The 19,149-nt window shown below is 42.3% G+C and overlaps 1 protein-coding gene across 3 annotated transcripts in view; it reads right to left on the bottom strand.

Moving 5' to 3' along the window:
• SCN10A (sodium voltage-gated channel alpha subunit 10) overlaps positions 1-19,149 on the bottom strand; it is a 100,423-nt gene that overhangs the window by 58,827 nt on the left and 22,447 nt on the right. For all 3 annotated transcript variants that reach the window (XM_059162051.1, XM_059162053.1, XM_059162054.1), the window contains exons 4-10: positions 10,819-10,947; positions 10,177-10,268; positions 7,888-8,079; positions 7,398-7,464; positions 3,600-3,741; positions 3,262-3,459; positions 2,378-2,548 (exon numbers count right to left, since the gene is read on the bottom strand). In XM_059162051.1, the coding sequence (XP_059018034.1) occupies positions 2,378-2,548; positions 3,262-3,459; positions 3,600-3,741; positions 7,398-7,464; positions 7,888-8,079; positions 10,177-10,268; positions 10,819-10,947 (991 nt within the window). The remainder of the gene's footprint in view (positions 1-2,377; positions 2,549-3,261; positions 3,460-3,599; positions 3,742-7,397; positions 7,465-7,887; positions 8,080-10,176; positions 10,269-10,818; positions 10,948-19,149) is intronic.

Here is a 19,149-nt window from a genome sequence, read left to right as displayed (position 1 = left end):
CAAGTTATCAGTTCTGTCCTGAACCATCTGAAGTATTTCTGAAGATCTACACACTGACTTCCCAGTAAACTCTGATCACACTGCTGAATGTTTCCCCTACCCTTAATTCCTTCTGGTAACAAAACACTGAAGTTGGGACATCTTGTCCATTGGAGTCCTCCTTACTTATTCCCCTATACCACAGAACTGAAGTTTCCTTTCTGGATTATTTGGAGCCCAGTTCTGTTCAGCAACTATCACTATAATCTCAGTATTTTCAACAGGGCACTCTTTTCCTAGAATATATGTCCAAGGATTATGGCACTCATAAAAAAGAAATCCACAAATACTTCCCACTTTTGAAGTAAAGGAGCAGATCAGACAAATCTTTATTAAAAATGGGATGACTGAGTTACTTGCAGTTGGGCACTAAGCAAGCCAATGAAGAAACTAAGAAGATGATTTTGGTCCCATATTGGATATGTAGTGCTTCCCTGGCCACCAGTTAATATTTCAGAATTGACCTATTTGACAAATGGTAGGCAATGACCTCTGAATCTAAAAGCTAGAGTTGCCTTAAAATGCATCACCCAAGCAGACCAGCTGGAGTCCTGTGGTTTCCCTGAAACCCTTGCTATGTCTCTCCTCATTGCTACCCTTGACCTCTCACTCACAGCTGCTAGTTAGAAAATGGCTTTATGTAAAAACTACTTATAGTCGCTTTATTACAAGAGCACACCTGGGAAAAGAGGAAGGGGAAGCCCTCTTGAGCAAATTCCAATCCATTAGTGAACAGTAAAGAAGTATCCAAATAGCGCTTCCCTGCCTTTGCACATACATGTTCTCTTTTAGGCCTGGAAAAGACTCATCTTCCCCTCCTCTGCAGTCTTCAATTACTGGAGGAATCCGTACTTACTATTTGATATTCATTTCAAATATCTCCTCCTCCATGAAGCCTTTCCTGATACACCTCCACCCCCATAAGAGAGGGTGCCTCTCCTATCCCCAAAACACCATGTGTGTTTCCCTAATATAGTATGTAGCACATAAGCTGTTTTTCTATTTGTCTCCTCCACCAAGTAGATGTCCTTGGGAAATGGACCACGTTTTAGTCATCTCTTTACACCACTGCACTTAGTATTATTGCATTACCAAGATGAGCTCCTCTTTTGTCCATCTGAAGATAAATTTATTTGGAGAGATGAGCACATACACACCAATTACTGGACATCCAGGTGCTAATCTATGTGGGGCTGACTGAACGAGGGGAATTAAAGCCCCATGCATAGTATCACTGACATTTCCATGGAAGCTGTGATTCATCCTGGTCAAATCCCCTTTCAAACATCTGATCTGTACTTTGTGCATACCAGGTGCTGCTCAAAAGAGGCAGAGCAAGGAAGGGAAGGGCCCAGAATCTGGTCAATGCTGAGGTGTGTATATCCCTGAGACCAGTGTGCACATGAGCAGGTCTATGTACATATAGGCACACCATAAGTCTGGGGATTGTAGAGACTGTGTTATAAGAAGTAGAACATCCTTCAGATGAGCACAGGAAGAGAGACTGAGAGGGAAGTGAAGGTCAAGAGGAAGTGAAGGTCAAGAGCCATGTTTATCCCCTTTCTCATACTGTTAATGTGGGAGCTGCTCTTCCACAAAGGGGTTATCATCTCTTAGGTCCCTGGAAAGAGCATATTTGGGGTACACAGGACTTTCAAGGGAGAGTGAGGTGGGGGGAGGAAACTTGGTGAGTATAGGGAATCTTGGAGTGGGATGTAGAAGGTTTGGGTGGTGAACGGAATTGTTACAGGGTCTGAAGGGAGGTACTGAAGTTACTCTTAGGCTGGACTGCATCACAGAGATGGGTCTGGAATCCTTCTTTCCAAGGTCAGAAAGAAGCTTATAAATGAGTTAAGCACCTCGGACAGAATTACAGATCAGAAAGTTTTATAAGGAAGCTAACCTTCGATGTCCACAGGTCCTTGGACAACTCAAGGTCAGCATGTCCAATATGGTCTCACCACTTTCCCCTACGAACTTAGGTTCTTCCTCCAGTGTTCCTGCCTTAGAATCACCACCCATCTAACTACACAATTCTGGAAACTGGGAGTCATTTTGAACTCCTATATCCTTTTTCCACATTCTGAAGTTCCAGTCTTATTGTCCCCTACCCCCAATAAAAGTCACAATCTGCTCCCTTTTCACATCCACATGCCCCTGTCCTAGTTTAGGCCACCATTTGGTGGTGGAGGTGGTTGGTATGTTGTCTGGATTACTATAACATCCTCCTAATCTTTGTGTCTCTAGCTGTCTCCCTGCTACAAATGTCTTCCTACTCCAATCATTGTCCATGGCAGCTTCAAAGGTGGGTAATCCTTATAGAACTTGAGCACTTTACCATTCTGCGTTGGTTGTAAGGATCAGATTGGGGTGATTTGTTGTCATCTGTAGAGCCCTCTGACACCTTTGGTTTCATTCTGTGCTTTCTCTCACTGGCAGTTTTGGAAGCTAAAGGTGATCCATTGTGGGACTGGAGAGAGGCTGTGTCAATCCCCAGTGCTGCCAGCACCTGAAGAGAGAGAACAGCAGCTGCAGCCAACAACACGTGATTGAGCTTAGCATGAATGTGTCCCTTACCCATGCAGTGTCACAGAGGTGATGGTATCTAAAACAAAGGAGATCAGGATTAGAACCTGGGTGGTAGTGGGATTGAGGCATGGCAGGAAGAGCCACCTCTGGGTCATCCCTTTTATTCACACCCCTTAGTATGCCCTGCTGATGCCCTGCCCAAATCCATTTTCCAGGTCAGTATACTCATCTTCAGCTGCTTGAGTGTTAGCTTCTAATGGATCACAGCTACACTATTCTGTAGAGTATTTCCTTTGACTGTACATTTGGCTGGGGTAGGTATGGGGGTGTAAAAGGCCAGCCCTCTTGCCTCGAGGCACAGTTAACTTTGTGATACAAGCATACCACAGAGCTCCCCATGGGATCAGGGTGAAGGTCATCTCTAGCTGAGACCATCTTCTTGTTTAATTCTTCTCCTCCCATCCTACTTCCTTCTCTTTCATTTTCCTGAGAGCACCCCTCAATAAATCACTGGCACAGGATCTTCATTAGGTTCTTTTTTAAGAACACCTGACCTAAAATGGCCCTTCAGGTACAGTGAATCTTCTTACAGTTCCCTGGAATGACAGACTTAATTTAAGTGGCTCATCCAGAACTCTGCCCAAGAATGTGCAGCTTGTAATGGATTTCACAAAGCATCCACCCCTCACAGACCTCCTGCTCCTTCCGGACCATCTCAAGGGCCTCTTGGAACTTCTTCTCCTTGGCTTCAATTTCATCAATGGTTGCCTGGTTCTGCTCCTCATATGCCATGGTGACCACAGCCAAGATCAAGTTGACCAGGTAGAAAGACCCCAAGAAGATGACAAGCACGAAAAAGACCATATACATTTTCCCAGAAGCCCTCAGGGTCTGCAGATTCAAGAGAAAGGACATCTGTATCCAGAGTTTGAGGGCCCCTGATATTGCCCGTTTCCTCTAGGGAAAAAGTAGGCATGCATCTGACTCCCTAGCTTCCAAACCAGTCTGTAGGGGGACATGTAGATCAATACCTGCTGGTAGAGGCGTTCCCAGGAATCCTGTGTCATCAGGCGGAACAGTGACAGGAAAGCCCAAGCAAAGGAATCAAAGCTGGTGTAGTTAAAATCTGGGTTGTCAGATGTCTTAAGACAGAGATAACCTTGAGGGCAGTGGCTGCAGCAAGAATAGAGAAGGTCATCAATTGCATAGTCTCTCTGCTCCTTTGGGTCAAGGCAGCCCAGGACTATAGGAAGACCATAGGGTTTGAAGTCAAAGATTAGAGTTTAAGACCTGGCCTCCCTCTTGTTAGCTGGATGACCTTCATTCCTTTAAGGTTCAGTTCTTCTTGCCCATTTATTTTTTATTTTATTTTTCTAAATATTTAATTTATTTATTTGAGAGAGAAAGAGAGAGAGCATGAGAGGGAGGAGGGTTAGAGGGAGAAACAGACTCCCCATTGAGTGGTGAGCCTTACAAGGGGCTCAATACAGGGCTCTGGGATTATGACTCAAGCAGAAGGCAGACATTTAACCGACTGAGCCACCCAGGTGCCCCTCTCTTGCCCATTTAAATGGGGATGATAATACTTTCACTTCAGAGTTTCATGCAGAGGGGATGGCCTGCCAGCTGACTGCCCACACACGATTCTGTAAGGTGGCAAACTCTTTGCAGGTTCACACCAGGGGAAGGAGAGTCAGTATCAATAATGCAGACTGAAAACCCGAGGCTTTTGGCGACATCTGCCAACCTGTCCATCAAAGGAGGACTCACATTAGTCAATTTTACTCACCAATTATATATAACAATAAAAACAACACTTTCCACTTACTGGGCACTTCTGTGTACCACTCTCTTCCTAAGTGCTTTACAAATGCTATAAATTAATCATTTGACCCATCCTTTCTTACATATGTGGAAACTGAGGTTCAGAGAAAAGAAGTCAGTTGCTAAAACCATACAGATGTCAATGTATTTATTCAAAAGGAGAAATATAAATGTCAAATAGCCTGTGAAGACTGAGTTATGATGGAAGGCCAAATTGAAGATGACCACATGGTGAGCATTGGGGTGGGCAAGGCAGGACTGACTCTTCACTCTCTCATGATAAGGGAATAAGTTGATGTCAAGAAGTATCTCTAAGCTAAAAGCATGTGAGGTGTTCACTTACCTCAGTGGGATGGCTTTGCTGAGAAAACAGCAATATTTTATTTGTAGTCTGGAATTCTACTACTCCAGCACACCTCCACTAACACCAGTCTCTGGGGCTGTACTTATTCCAAACATCCATGGAAACACACAATTCTGGGACCCATACAATTGATTAGGGTGCCAGCAACTTGACTAAAATTAATCCTAATTCTATCTTCAATCTTGATTGGAGATTTGTGAGTTCCTAGACTCTCTAGACCCACATTTAAAGACAGACAATCTTTTGATTTGCTTGCCAAAGGAGCTAGTTAACCCATTACCTATAGGTTTTCTAGTTAACTACAAAGGTAGCCTAATTTCCATGTCTTCCATTAAATCCTACTACAGTTGCTACACATCAATAATGAATTGCTCCAAGAATTAAATGAGATCACACTACAACACTTTTTGCATGGTGCCTTCAGCATGGTAAATATTATATGTAAATTGTAAATTAAAATTTCTACTGTTTTTAACCTGAAGTGACCAAAAGAATGGACTGGAAGAGTACATGTGAAAGAATGCTGAAAATCATTACGTGTTTCGTAGTACTTGTTTTCTACCTTGAGACCCTGGACTTTCCTACTTTCCTCACTGGTCAGTGAGGGTCTCAGGTCTCTGGATTCTCTGTGGTCCAGCACAGGACCCAGTTTTCATCTTCACAGTATGCCCTTCAGGACTTATTCTGCCCATCATCCTGAGTTGGCCTCCTTTGCCATCCCAGCCCTACCCACTTCTTTATTTCTTGGCCAAGACCTGCCCAGCAGGATTCCTGACCTCTTTTACAGCTGGACTGTGGGTTGTGGGGCCATGTGTGGACACCATAATTCTACCACAGATAGTACTTAAGCTACTCTGGAACCATTGCCATGAGAAATGCCATTATCCAGATAGGAAAAAAGACATTGAGGAGGCCTTTGGTTTAGATTTAAGTCAAAGACAAACTGACATCAGAACAATCTGATCTCTGAACCAAAGAACCAAATGCCAAGTGCATTTGTGAAGAAAGGAAAAGGAGCCCATGTTGATCAAATTCTCAGCTCTATCTGAGATTGTTTGGCTAATGGGCTGATTAAGGCAAAGCTCCATACAGGTCCTACCCACCTCCATTTGGATAATCTAGGGTTGTTAGCCATTCAGGTAATGAGGTCATATGGGCTTGGGGTTCCAGATGCCCAAACATGGAGACTGGAAAGATTAGCCTTGCTGATCTGTTGCCTAAACTTTCTGTTCATGCCTGCTCCAGTGGTCAAAGCAGCAGGCAAGCTTGAGGGGACAGCTACCCCTTTGCTTTGTCTCACATTCTGTTCTGCCCCCTGGGATGGCCCCCATCCAAACCATCTCTTATTCAACAAAACTGGCGACATCCTGCCTGTCCTTCAATGCTCACCTCAACCACAACCTCCAGGAAACCTTCCCTGACCTCCTGCCCTGTCTCTCACCATCACCTCACTGTGTCTTCTCAGCCCATGGAGCCTCTAGCAGAGCACTGCTTCTTCACAGGGAAGCATCCTTAAGTATATGCATCCGAGCTCACAAACTGGCAGCTTGCAGGCTGAACTTGGCTTGCAGAAATATTTTGTTTGGCCCACAATATGTAGACATTTTTTAGAATTGGTAGCCAATGTTTGTAGTTGGGAGATTTCACATAAAAATATGAATTCTTATCTTTCTTTTTTAAAAGTTAGAAGAGCTGGAAGCAGTGAACTCACATTTCCATGTGGCAGCTGGGCTAAGCAGTGGACTAGTCCTTTTAAATGGGGGTACAAACTGATATCACCTGGTTGCCCCCCAGCCTAATCCTCTCATTTGTTATGCCTCAAGCCACTGTAAGAATTTGAAATGGCAAAGATGGATGCACGTGTTTCTTCCTGTGTCATGTGTGGATAACAAAACCCATGTGACGGAGTTGTGATGATTAAATGTAGAACATTTGACATGGAATATATTTAATATATATTAGTTCCTTCCTGGGGTAGAATGCCAAAATGGCCACAACTGTTCTACCTGTATCCATAATACCCATTTGCCATAAAATTGCCATAGCTCCTCCAGTTAAGAGGTAGAGTTTATCTCCAAGTTCCTTAGATTTGTACTGGTCTGTGACTTGGCTTTTGTCAATAGAATGCAGCAGAAGTGACATTGTGCCAGTTCTGAACCTAGGTCTCAAAAGATCTTACACACTTTCACTCTTTCTCTTGGAGCTCTCTCTCTGTCCTTGAGAACAAGACCAGGCTAGCCTGCTGGGAGATGATACCACATGGAACAGAAAAGCTGCCCCAGCTGAGACTGTCCTAGATCAGCTGGCCCCTTGCTAATCGGTTCATTGCTTGCAGATGTATGAATAAGCTCAGGCAATACCAGAACACCAGGCTGATCTCAGTTCAATATGCTAATGTGCAGAATCCTGAGCTAAATAAACGGCTAGTGTTTTAAGCCACAAAATCCTGGGGCTGTTGGTTACATAACAAAAACTAACTCCTACACTCCTTCCCCATGAGCCTGGGGATGGCTAAAGCTATGACTAATTCATTTCTACATCATCCTTGGGGTCTGAAAACCAGTCACTACCCAGAAAATGATAATGACAAAGAGAAAGGAATGGCTGGGCATTGGTGCATCATCATGGGTTGGGCACTCACCCTGCATCAGATCCATTGCCACACAGTAAGGGATCTGTAGTGCCTGGCTTATAATAGTAGAAATCTGCAGGAGAAAGAAAAAAATGAAAACCATGAACATAGTTCTGAACCCTCTAGCTCAAGCTTTATGCAGTGGAGGCATCACCTCCTCAGTCTTCTGCCTGAGCAAGGCATGTTCTCTTGGCTATGTGCTCTCAGTAGGCATGCTGGGACTTTTGGAAAGGTGAAGTCCCATTTGGGAAGAGAAAAGCCAAGCAGTGACTTTAACTCTGAGCCTCCCCCAGCAGGAGGACGTGCCCCTAGATTTATAGCTGATTTCCTTGTAAAAGGGACATTGGACAACAGAAAATGGGGAACCAAAATAAAACATAGCCCAGGAGAAGCATTTTCACAGGAAAGAGGAATGAAAATATATTTCCATATAGGTATGTGGGGGCTTTACATCCCTGGCCAACCAGACCTGTGTCACTGTGGCAGTAATTCCACTCTTGCTTTCTGTAAGAGGAATAGTTGCCCGTTTCATTGAGAGCTGCACAATTCTTGACACATTTGTTCTTGAGGTTGCCCTTGAAGAGCTGTAGACCCACCAAGGCAAAGACACTCAAGCAGAAGACAGTGAGGATGGTCACATCTGCCAGTTTCCTCACTGAGTGGATCAGAGCTCCCACAATGACCTTCAGTCCTGTGGGAAGATGACAGCAACACTCCCATGAAGTACCAGCCACAGAGCACACATATATGCCTCACGTCCTGCATCTTAACTGTCCTATCCTTTCACTACATATAGGTGTGAGGTACTTTACAAACTTTAGGGCAGTTCCAAGTGCAGTTCCCCATTTGAACCTTGTAAAAACCCTGAGATGGAGGCAGAGATTATTGCTCCATTGTAAGGATGAGACACCTGAGACACAGGTGATGTATTTTTTATCATTGTAAAGCTAATAAACTTCTGATAGTAGTAATTCAATTTAAAATATAATTTTTATTATATATTGCTTATGTTTCAGGCACTTTGCTAGATATAGACTACTAACTTGATTCTAGTAATTTGACATCTGTTTTTCTATACTCACTTCAGTCCTGGGAGGCAGCCTGAGGATGGAAACACATGGCCCTCAGTGTGTGTGTTGAAAGACAGAAAGAGAGAGAGAGAGAGAGAGAGAAAGAGAGAGATGCCGAGGAGATAGAATGAGACAGAGAAAGAAAGACAGAAACACAAAGACGGAGAGACAAACACAGCAATAGAATGAGACCATGAGAGACACTGGGACTAGCACAGCTGGCAGTCTCTGCTTGTTTAAGGAGAGAGGATTTGTGTCTGTGGAGAATGATATTAGCTTCTTTCAGAGAGCAGATTCACAGATAAGCAGAAAGAGCTCCAAACAGGGAAGCAGTGTGGAACCCATCCTTGTCTTGTTATTTTAGTTAACAAATAACCTATTGAGCACTAGCTGTGTTGGTCCCTGGACTGGGAACTGAGCAGGGGGCTAAGGCAAGGGCATGTGATGGGGTTGTTTAACAACTGAGAGGAAATGCTATTGCATTATAGAGCAGGTAGGTGTATATAGAAGCAACTCCTAAATGAAGCCTAGGGTTGGGATGGGGTGGAGTGTGGGGAAGTTGGGAGAGAGCAAGGAGTCTCCTTGAGAAGGTCAAACCTTAGCAGAACCCTGAAGAATAAGTATGAGTTGAATGAAGACAGGAAGGACTCTCTTGATAGAGAAGCAGCCTGGCCAAATGCTTGGAGATGAGAAAAGGCAGGAATTATTTGTAGAATCACAGGTAGATTCTAGAACATGATGCAAAACAGGTAGAGGAGAGAGAAGAGATTGGAGAGGGAGTCTAGACAGGTCTTATAAACAAGACTCAGGGTCTTCCTGGCTAAGACTAGGTAAGAGATATCAAATGGCAGCATTGACTACCTTCTTGCTATGGCTCTCTTCATGAGGAAGCTTATACAGTGGAAGTTGGCAAAGACTATCTAACATTTCCTGCAGAGCCAGACATAGAATGGTTGAAAGGACTTCCTCCATGGCTTGAGTGTTTCTGTTTTCCAGATGAGAGAATGGATTCTCAGGGGTGAGGGAAGGGAGATAATCCACCAGGTCACAAGGTGGAAGTCACAACGGTTTGCCTGGTCTCTGGCCTCACCATTCTTTCCACCATCCCATTGTGGGGTAAGGTGTATCCCTGAGATACTGGTGACAACAGAAGTCTTGAGGGCCCAATAAGATAAGCTCTGGTGAAACACTTTTGTTTCTGAATTCTCTGTAATCAAGAATGCCCAAATCTTTTCTCCTCTGTGGGTCCAAAGACAGGACTGAGGCTCAAGCTTTCAGATACATGGAAATGGCAAAGACACTCACTAGAGCCTAGGACTGCCTACTCCCTTCCTCCCTATTTCCAAGTTTATACATTTAGCTTAGTGTATAAAGGAGAAGCTCCAATTGGAAGCTTGCCTGAACCCCACAACAAGAACATAAAATGAGGATATGACCTTTTTGTCATTTATTGATGGTGATGTTATGAGGTATTATGCACAGAGCATTAGCCTAGAAATTGGGATCCTAGGTCTCCAGGTCACACTTCACCTCATTAGTGGTGGGGACTTGGTATTGTGTTTTCTACTCTCTGGTCCTCAGTTTCTTGGTCTTTTAAATGGAGACAACAGTCCATGCCCTGGAGCTTTATAGGACTCTTGCAAAAATCAAAGTAGGACATTAGACTGTGTAAACCAGCATATGCTCTATGAATACAGGTAGTGATTAAAGCAACTTACCTGGGATCACAGAAACTGTCTTTAAAGCTCTAAGAACTCTGAATGTCCGCAGGCCTGAGATTCCTCGGAGATCTGTTGCTTCACCAATGTATCTGTAGGACCAGAAGTTGGTCAGTATCTCTGCAAAGAGAGGGTCCTGGGAATGTATGTAGCAAAAATAAGGACAATCTTGGGTAACAAGAGCCTAAGAAAGACCCAGAGTGGGCACAAAATCTAACGGCATTTCCACCTATAGACTGACACACTAAATTAACTGTTGCAATAGCCTTTAAAATGGCTCCCTTGAGAAGGTGTATTATGATCCTGAGGGCTCTGTGTGGATGGGTATTCAAGCATGTGGGCTTGGGTAACCTCATATACTGGTTCCTCAGGCAAAGTCCTTCAAGTCAGATAAGTACAAGGCTGAGCCTTCTCTGCTCACTTTGACAGGCCTGTTATTAACTCATAGTTGAGGTCTCTGACTTCTACCTGAAGGTATGGGACTAATCCTAAAGTAACTGTCTGCATAACACTTAGAAGCAGGGAAACCCCAGGCCATGCAGTTTCATATGAGGAAGCTGGATAGAGATAGGAAACATCCCCAGAGTGTGAGCTACCCAGAAGCCCATGCAGACAAACACATCAGCACAGAGAAATACTTACGCCAGGGTAATGACGCTAAAATCCAGCCAGTTCCAAGGATCTCGCAGGTAAGCAAACTCATTTAGAAAAAATCCTCTTGCCAGTATCTTTATCAAGGCTTCAAAGGTGTAAATTACAGTGAAGACATATCTGGGAGAGAAGGTGGAAAGGAGTGCCGTAGAGAGAGCTCAGAGGGGAGCTACTAGGATGGCTCCATAGGAAAATGTGCAAAAATCATCAGCAAGGTGGGAAAAAGGAAGAAGTAAGGTAAGGAGGCAAGACTGGGGAACTCAGAGAAGTCATACAAATGGGGGCTGATGTGTGCAGCTGAGAAGGGTGGCAGCATCTTGGTTTGAAAGGTGAGCAGAGGGCAATGGGAGGTGCAGAGCCACCAGAAGGTTCAGAACAAGGATGCTCCTCTTTGTTGAGGTGTCCAGAGGGAAGCTCAAGGCTCCTCTCCCAACCTGTTGTCATCTGACATGTAGAAGAGGTGGAGGCCCTTCTATGTCCCTCCTCTTCAAATTTCCTCTACTTCCAGCTGTCTTTTCTTCTCCCACAATCTTTGGTCCGCAAGTGTTTTGGGGCCCAGGAATCCCAGTCAAAGAGCCATTTAAGGCAGGAAACAGCTAGGTGTCATGGAAGAAAAGCACCTAACATAAACATTTTCTCTGGAGGTTGGATCTTGCCAGGGGAGGTCATCTCAAATAGTCCTTTGAGTTTGCTGGGCACTTTGTGGGTTTGTAGGTGAAGAGATGGATTTAGAGCTGAGGTTGAGAGTAAGGTAGTGTTTCTCAAATGTTCAGAATCACTCAATCACTGACGGCAGACGTTTTCAAACAATAGCAAGCATCTGAACACCTGGAGGACTTGTTCAAACATAGATTTCTGGGTTCTACCTCCAGGGTCTCTTATTTAGTAAATCAAGCATAAGGCCTAAGAATGCGTTTTTCTAACACATTCCCAGCAGATGCTAATGCTACTAGCCAGAGAGAATTACCCTTCCAGAACCAAAGAGATTCAGATGCACACAAAATTTTGGGTACCGTCAATTTTTTAAATTGTAAAATCATAAACATAAACACTGCTATTAAAAATGGAAAGACATGATTACATATGACAGATTGAACATATGTATTTACCTCTATCCTTCCTGAAATTCTTCTTAAATGTTAGTAGAAGGATTTTTCTTTTTTCTTTCCTTTTTTTTTTTTTTTTTTTTTTTTTTTTTTAGAAGCATAAACCCAGTAGGAGGAAGATAATGGAGAACACAACAACAACATTTTGGAAACTAGGGAGCAGATGGATGGGTAGTATCTGACAGAGCAGACTCAAGAAAGCTAAAACCTGAGCTGGGAAGTGGGGAGTTCCTAGAAGTGAGACAACCCACACTGCAGGACTGCTTAGGGCTTAGAGACACTAAATACCTCTGAAAGTGGGGTTTGGGGAGAGGTGGTCAGATGGAGCTGGATACAGCTTGAAAGTCTTTATAAGAAACAGCTATTCAGTGAGAACCCCCTTCAGTGAAGAATTGCTTCCTCTGTTCCAGAAAGAGATTGGATGTTCATTCTTTCAAGAGTTGAACAAGAGGGAGAGAGAGTTGCATGTGAAACAGGTTAAAGGACACTTCATACACTGAAAATCAGGCAACCCTCCCACCCACCTACTCTCTTCTGCCTTTCAGTTAGTTTCTAGAAGCCTGGCAGTCAGGTTAATAGCCCAAGAAGATGATATTTTTAATGTGAACCACTAGGGAACAAGCATCAGGAATTTGAAGGATGCTTCTAACACCAAAGACTAAAAAGACCAAAGAGGAAAGAAAGAAAAGCAAGAGGAGGAGGAGCAAGATGGCAGAGAAGTAGGAGATTGAAATATCATCAGATCCCAGGAGTTCAACTGGATAGTTATTAAACCATTCTGAATACCTACAAAATCAACAGGAGATAGAAAAGAAGAAGAGCAGCAATTCTAGGAAGAGAAAATCAACCACCTTCCAGAAGGTAGGATGTGTGGAGAAGTGAATCCAAAGTGTCAGAGAGATAAACCACCAGGTGCGGGGCCTGCTCCCAGCAAGTGAGAAAGCAGCAGAGCACAAAATCAGAACTTTTAGAAGTCTGTTCCACTGAGGGATGTCATTCCAGAAGCTAAGTTGGCAGGGGGTTGGGGGGGATAGAGCCCTTGCAGGAACAGTGTGGTCTCAGGACCCGTGGGGACACAAAAACACCAGGGGTGTCTGAGGGTGACAGAGCTCCCAGGTATCAGAGTGGGAAAGCTGACTACAGAGACAGAGCCAAGCAATGGGCTTTCAGCTCAGGGTTACCTTAAACCATGATCCAAGGCACACTCAGACCACTGTTCTTTGAGCAAGGACCCCACAAGTGGCAGATCTGGAGAGGACCCCCCCCCTTCCTTCCTCCTCTGGGAGGAGCAGCGCAAAAGTGCACTGCAGAAATCAGCTGGGTTTGGAGACTCTAAACGGGGCTGTGCACCAGAGATAGAAATGCTCAGTCACAGGCTGGGTGAGCTCAGAGTGCGGCTGGAGACCAGAGAGATGGGAGTGACTGACTGCTTCTCTTTGAGGGCACACTGAGGAGTGGGGCCCAAGCTCTCCACTCCTACAGGGCTGGAGATTGGGAGGCCACCATCTTCATTCCCATCCTTCGAAGAGGTGTGGAAAGCATTCAGGGAACAAAAACTCCAGAGAGTGAACCCGAACGGATTACTTAGCTGGGCCCCTGGCAAGGGCAGTGCAATTCTGCCTCAGGCAAAGACATTTGAGAATCACTGCAACAGGCCCCTCCCCAAGAAGAGAGGCTTTGTTCTAGTCTCCAGCCTGAGTACATTCTTTCTTCTTCTTTTTTTTTTCAGTTAACTTCTTATCAATTCCTTATTTAGAATCTTTTTTAATTTTCATCTTTACAGTTGTATTCCATCCCTTCATCGTGTTTACCCTTATTTTTGTATATATATATGTATTTCTTTCTTTAAAATTTTGGGAGGTAGTTTCTTCTAACAGTATAAAATACACTAAAAATCAAGTGTGTGTCTCTGTTCTATTCACCAGTCATGTGTGTGTATACATATACACATACATATACATATACACATACACACACACACACACACACACACACACACACACATATATATATATATATGCTTTTTTTTTTTCCTCCTTTCTTCTCCCTCCAGTTTTGGGTCTCTTCTGATTTGGTTAGTGTATATTTTTCTGGGGTCATTGCTACCCTTTTAGTATTTTGTTCTTGCATTCATCTATTCATATTTAGATAAAATGACAAGGCGGAAAAACTCACCACAAAAAAAAGAAAAAGAGGCAACATCGACAACTAGGTAGCGAATCAATACCGACATTAGTAATATGTCAAAAGTAGAGTTCAGAATGATGATTATCAAGGTGCTGGCTGGGCTCAAAAAAAACATGGAAGATATTAGAGAATCTCTTTCTGGAGAAATAAAAGAACTAAAATCTAGTCCAGTTGAAATTTTAAAAAGCTATTAATGAGGTGAAATAAAAAATGGAGACTCTTGTTGCTAGGAGAAATGAGGTAGAAGAGAGAATTGGTGATACAGAAGACTAAATGATGGAGAATAAAGAGTCTGAGCAAAAGAGAGACAAACAACTACTAGGCCATGAGGGGAGAATTTGAGAGATAAGTGATACCATAAGATGAAACAATATTAGAATAATTGGGACCCCAGAAGAAGAGAGAGAGGGGCAGAAGGTATATTTGAGCAAATTATAGTAGAGAATTTCCCTAATTTGGTGAAGGGAACAAGCATCAAAATCCAGGAGGCAGAGAACCACCTTTAAAATCAACAAATATAGGGATGCCTGGGTGGCTCAGTTGGTTGAGCAGCTGCCTTCAGCTCAGGTCATGATCCCAGCGTCCGGGGATCGAGTCCCACATCGGGCTCCTTGCTCGGCGGGGAGCCTGCTTCTCCCTCTGCCTCTGCCTGCCATTCTGTCTGCCTGTGCTCGCTCTCTCCCCTCTCTCTCTCTGATAAATAAATAAAATCTTTAAAAAAAAATAAAATCAACAAATATAGGTCAGCCCATCATCTAATAGTAAAACTTACAAGTCTTAGTGACAAAGAGAAAATCATGAAAGCAGCTCTGGACAAGAGACCTTAACATACAATGGTAGGAATATTAGATTGGCAGCAGACTTATCCACAGAGACCTGGCAGGCCAGAAAGGATGGGCATGATATATTAGAGCACTAAATGAGAATAATATGCAGCCAAGAATATTATATCCAGCTAGGTTGTCATTGAAAATAGGAGAGATAAAAAGTTTCCAGGACAAACAAAAGCTAAAAGAATTTGCAAACACCAAACCAGCCCTACAGGAAATATTGAAAGGGGTCCTGTAAGCAAAGACAGAGCTTCAAAGTAACCTAGACCAGGAAGGAATAGAGACAATATACAGTAGCAGTCACCTTACAGGCAATACAATGGCACTAAATTCTTATCTTTCCTTAGATACCCTGAATGCAAATGGGCTAAATGCCCCAATCAAAAGACACAGGATATCAGAATGGATTAAAAAAAAACAAGACCCATCCGTATGCTGTCTACAAGAAACGCATTTTAGACCCAAAGACACCACCAGATTTAAAGTGAGGGGGCAGAAAACAATTTATCATGCTAATGGACATCAAAAGAAAACTGGGGTGGCAATCCTTATATCAGATCAATTAGATTTTAAGCCAAAGACTGTAATAAGAGATGAGGAAGGACACTATACCATACTTAAAGGGTCTGTCCCACAAGATCTAACAATTTTAAATATCTATGCTCCTAACATGGGAGCAGCCAATTATATAAAACAATTAATAACAAAATCAAAGAAACATATAAAAATAATACAATAGTAGGGGACTTTAACAACCCCCTTACTGAAATGGCAAGATCATCCAAGCAAAAGATCAACAAGGAAATAAAGGCTTTAAATAACACACTGGACCAGATGGACATCACAGATATATTTAGAACATTCCATCCCAAAGCAACAAAATACACATTCTTCTCTAGTGCACATGGAACATTCTCCAGAATAGATCACATCCTGGGTCAGAAAAAAAGATTGGGATCATTCCCTGAATATTTTCAGACTGCAGTGCTCTGAATCTAGAACTCAATCACAAGAGGAAAATTGGGAACTCAAGTTCATGGAGGTTAAAGAGCATCCTACTAAAGAATAAATGGATCAACCAGGAAATTAAGGAAGAATTGAAAAAAATCATGGAAACAAATGAAAATGAAAACAACCATTCAAAATCTTTGGGACACACCAAAGGCAGTCCTGAGGAAAAAGTACAGCAATACAAGACTTTCTCAAGAAACAAGAAAGGTCTCATGTATACAACCTAACCCTATACCTAAAGGAACTGGAGAAAGAACAGCAAAGAAAGCCTAAACCCAGCAGGAGAAGAGCGATCATAAAGATCAGAGCAGAAATCAATGAAATAGAAACCAAAGGAACAGTAGAATAGATCAACAAAACTAGGAGCTGGTTCTTTGAAAGAATTAATAAGATTGATAAAACCCTCGCCAGACTTCTCAAAAAGAAAAGAGAAAGGCCTCAAATTAATAAAATCATGAATGAAAGAGGAGAGATAACAACCAACACCAAAGAAATACAAACAATTATAAGAACATATTATGAGCAGCTATATACCAGCAAATTTGACAATCTGGAAGAAATGCATGCATTCCTACCCACATATAACCTACCAAAACTGAACCAGGAAGAAATAGAAAACCTGAACTGACTCATAACCCGTAAGGAGATTGAAGAGATCATAAAAAATCTCCCAAGAGCCCAGAGCCAGAGAGCTTCCCAGGAGAATTCTACCAAATATTTAAAGAAGAATTAATACCTATTCTCCTAAAATTGTTCCAAAAATATAGAAATGGAAGGAAAACATCCAAACTCATTCTATGAGGCCAGCACTACCTTGATCTTAAAACCGACAAAGACCCCATCAAAATGGAGAATTACAGACCAATATCCTTGATGTATACAGATGCAAAAATTCTCACCAAAATACTATCCAATAAGATCCAACAGTACATTAAAAAGTTTATTCACCACGAACAAGTGGGATTTACTCCTGGGCTGCAAGGTAGGTCCAACAACGGCAAATCAATCAATGTGATACAATACATTAATGAAAGAAAGAACAAGAACCATATGATACTCTCAATAGATGCTGAAAAAGCATTTGACAAAATATAGCATTCTTTCTTGATCAAAACTCTCCACAGTATAGGCATAGAGGGTATAAGCCTCAATATCATCAAAGCCATCTAGAAAAACACAGGGCAATTATCATTCTGATTGAGGAAAAACAGAACTTTTCCCCTAAGATCAGGAACACAGCAGGGAGGTCCACTATTTCCACTGCTATTCAACATAGCACTAGAAGTCCTAGCCTAAACAATCAGACAACAAAAAGAAATACAGGGCATCTGCGTCAGCAAAGAAGAAGCAAAAATTTCACTCTTTGCAGATGATATGATACTTTATGTGGAAAACCCAAAAGACTCCACTCCAAAACTGATAGAACTCATACAGAAATTCAATGAAGTGTCAGAATATAAAAATCATTCCACAGAAATCAGTTGCATTTCTATACACCAACAGCAAGACAGAAGAAAGAGAAATTAAGGAGTCGATCCGATTTACAATTGCACCCCAAACCATAAGATACCTATGAATAAACCAAAGAGTCAAAGAATCTGTACTCAGAAAACTATAAAGTACTTATGAAAGAAATTGAGGAAGACACAAAGAAATGGAAAAACGTTCCATGCTTGTGGATTGGAAGAAAAAATAGTGTGAAAACGTCTATGCTATCTAAAGAAATCTGCACATTTAATGCAATCCCTATCAAAATACCATCATTTTTTTCAAAGAAATGGAACAAATAATCCTAAAATTTATATGGAACCAGAAAAGACCCTGAATAGCCAGAGAAATGTTGAAAAGGAAATCCAAAGTTGGTGGCATCACAATTCCAGACTTCAAGCTCTATTATAAAGCTGTAATCATCAAGATGGTATGGTACTAGTACAAAAACAGACACATAGATCAATGGAACAGAATAGAGAGCCCAGAAATGGACTCTCAACTCTATGGCCAACTAATCTGTGACAAAACAGGAAAGAATATCCAATGGAAAAAAGACTCTCTCTTCAACAAATGGTGTTGGGAGAATTGGACAGCCACATGCAGAAGAATGAAACTGGACCATTTCCTTACACCACACATAAAAATAGACTCAAAATGGATGAAAGACCTCAATATGAGAAAGGAATCCATCAAAATCCTTGAGGAGAACACAGGCAGCAGCCTCTTCTACCTCAGCTGCAGCACCTTCCTAGAAACATCACCAAAGGCAAGGAAAGCAAGGACAAAAATGAACTATTGGGACTTCAAAATCAAAAGCCTTTGCACAGCAAAGGAAACAGTCAACAAAACCAAAAGACAACTAACAGTCAGAATGGGAGAAGATTGTTTGCAAATGACATATCAGATAAAGGGTTAGTGTCCAAAATCTATAAAGAACTTAGGAAACTCAACACCCAAAGAACAAATAATCCAATCAAGAAATGGGCAGAGGACATGAAGAAACATTTCTGCAAAGAGGACATCCAGATGGCCAACAGACACATGAAAAAGTGCTCCATATCACTCGGCATCAGGGAAATACAAATCAAAACCACAATGAGATATCACCTCACACCAGTCAGAATGGCTAAAATTAACAAGTCAGGAAATGACAGATGCTGGTGAGGATGCGAAGAAAGGGGAACCCTCCTACACTGTTGGTGGGAATGCAAGCTGGTACAACCACTCTGGAAAACAGTGTGGAGGTTCCTCAAAATGTTGAAAATAGAACTGCCCTATGACCCAGCAATTGCACTACTGGGTATTTATCATAAAGATACAAACGTAGTGATCCGAAGGGGCACGTGCACCCGAATGTTTATAGCAGCAATGTCCACAATAGCCAAACTATGGAAAGAACCTAGATGTCCATCAACAGATGAATGGACAAAGATGTGGTATATATACTCAATTGAATACTATGCAGCCATCAAAAGAAATGAAATCTTGCCATTTGAGACAACATGGATGGAACTAGAGCGTATCATGCTTAGCAAAATAAGTCAAGCAGAGAAAGACAACTTTCATATGATCTTTCTGATATGAGGAAGTGGTGATGCAACATGGGGGCTTAAGGGTGTAGGAGAAGAATAAATGAAACAAGATGGGATTGGGAGGGAGACAAATCATAAGTGACTCTTAATCTCACAAAACAAACT

Source organism: Mustela lutreola, chromosome 2, assembly GCF_030435805.1.
Source record: "Mustela lutreola isolate mMusLut2 chromosome 2, mMusLut2.pri, whole genome shotgun sequence".
Taxonomy (NCBI): Eukaryota; Metazoa; Chordata; class Mammalia; order Carnivora; family Mustelidae; genus Mustela; species Mustela lutreola.
This window is presented reverse-complemented; position numbering and strand designations above follow the sequence as displayed.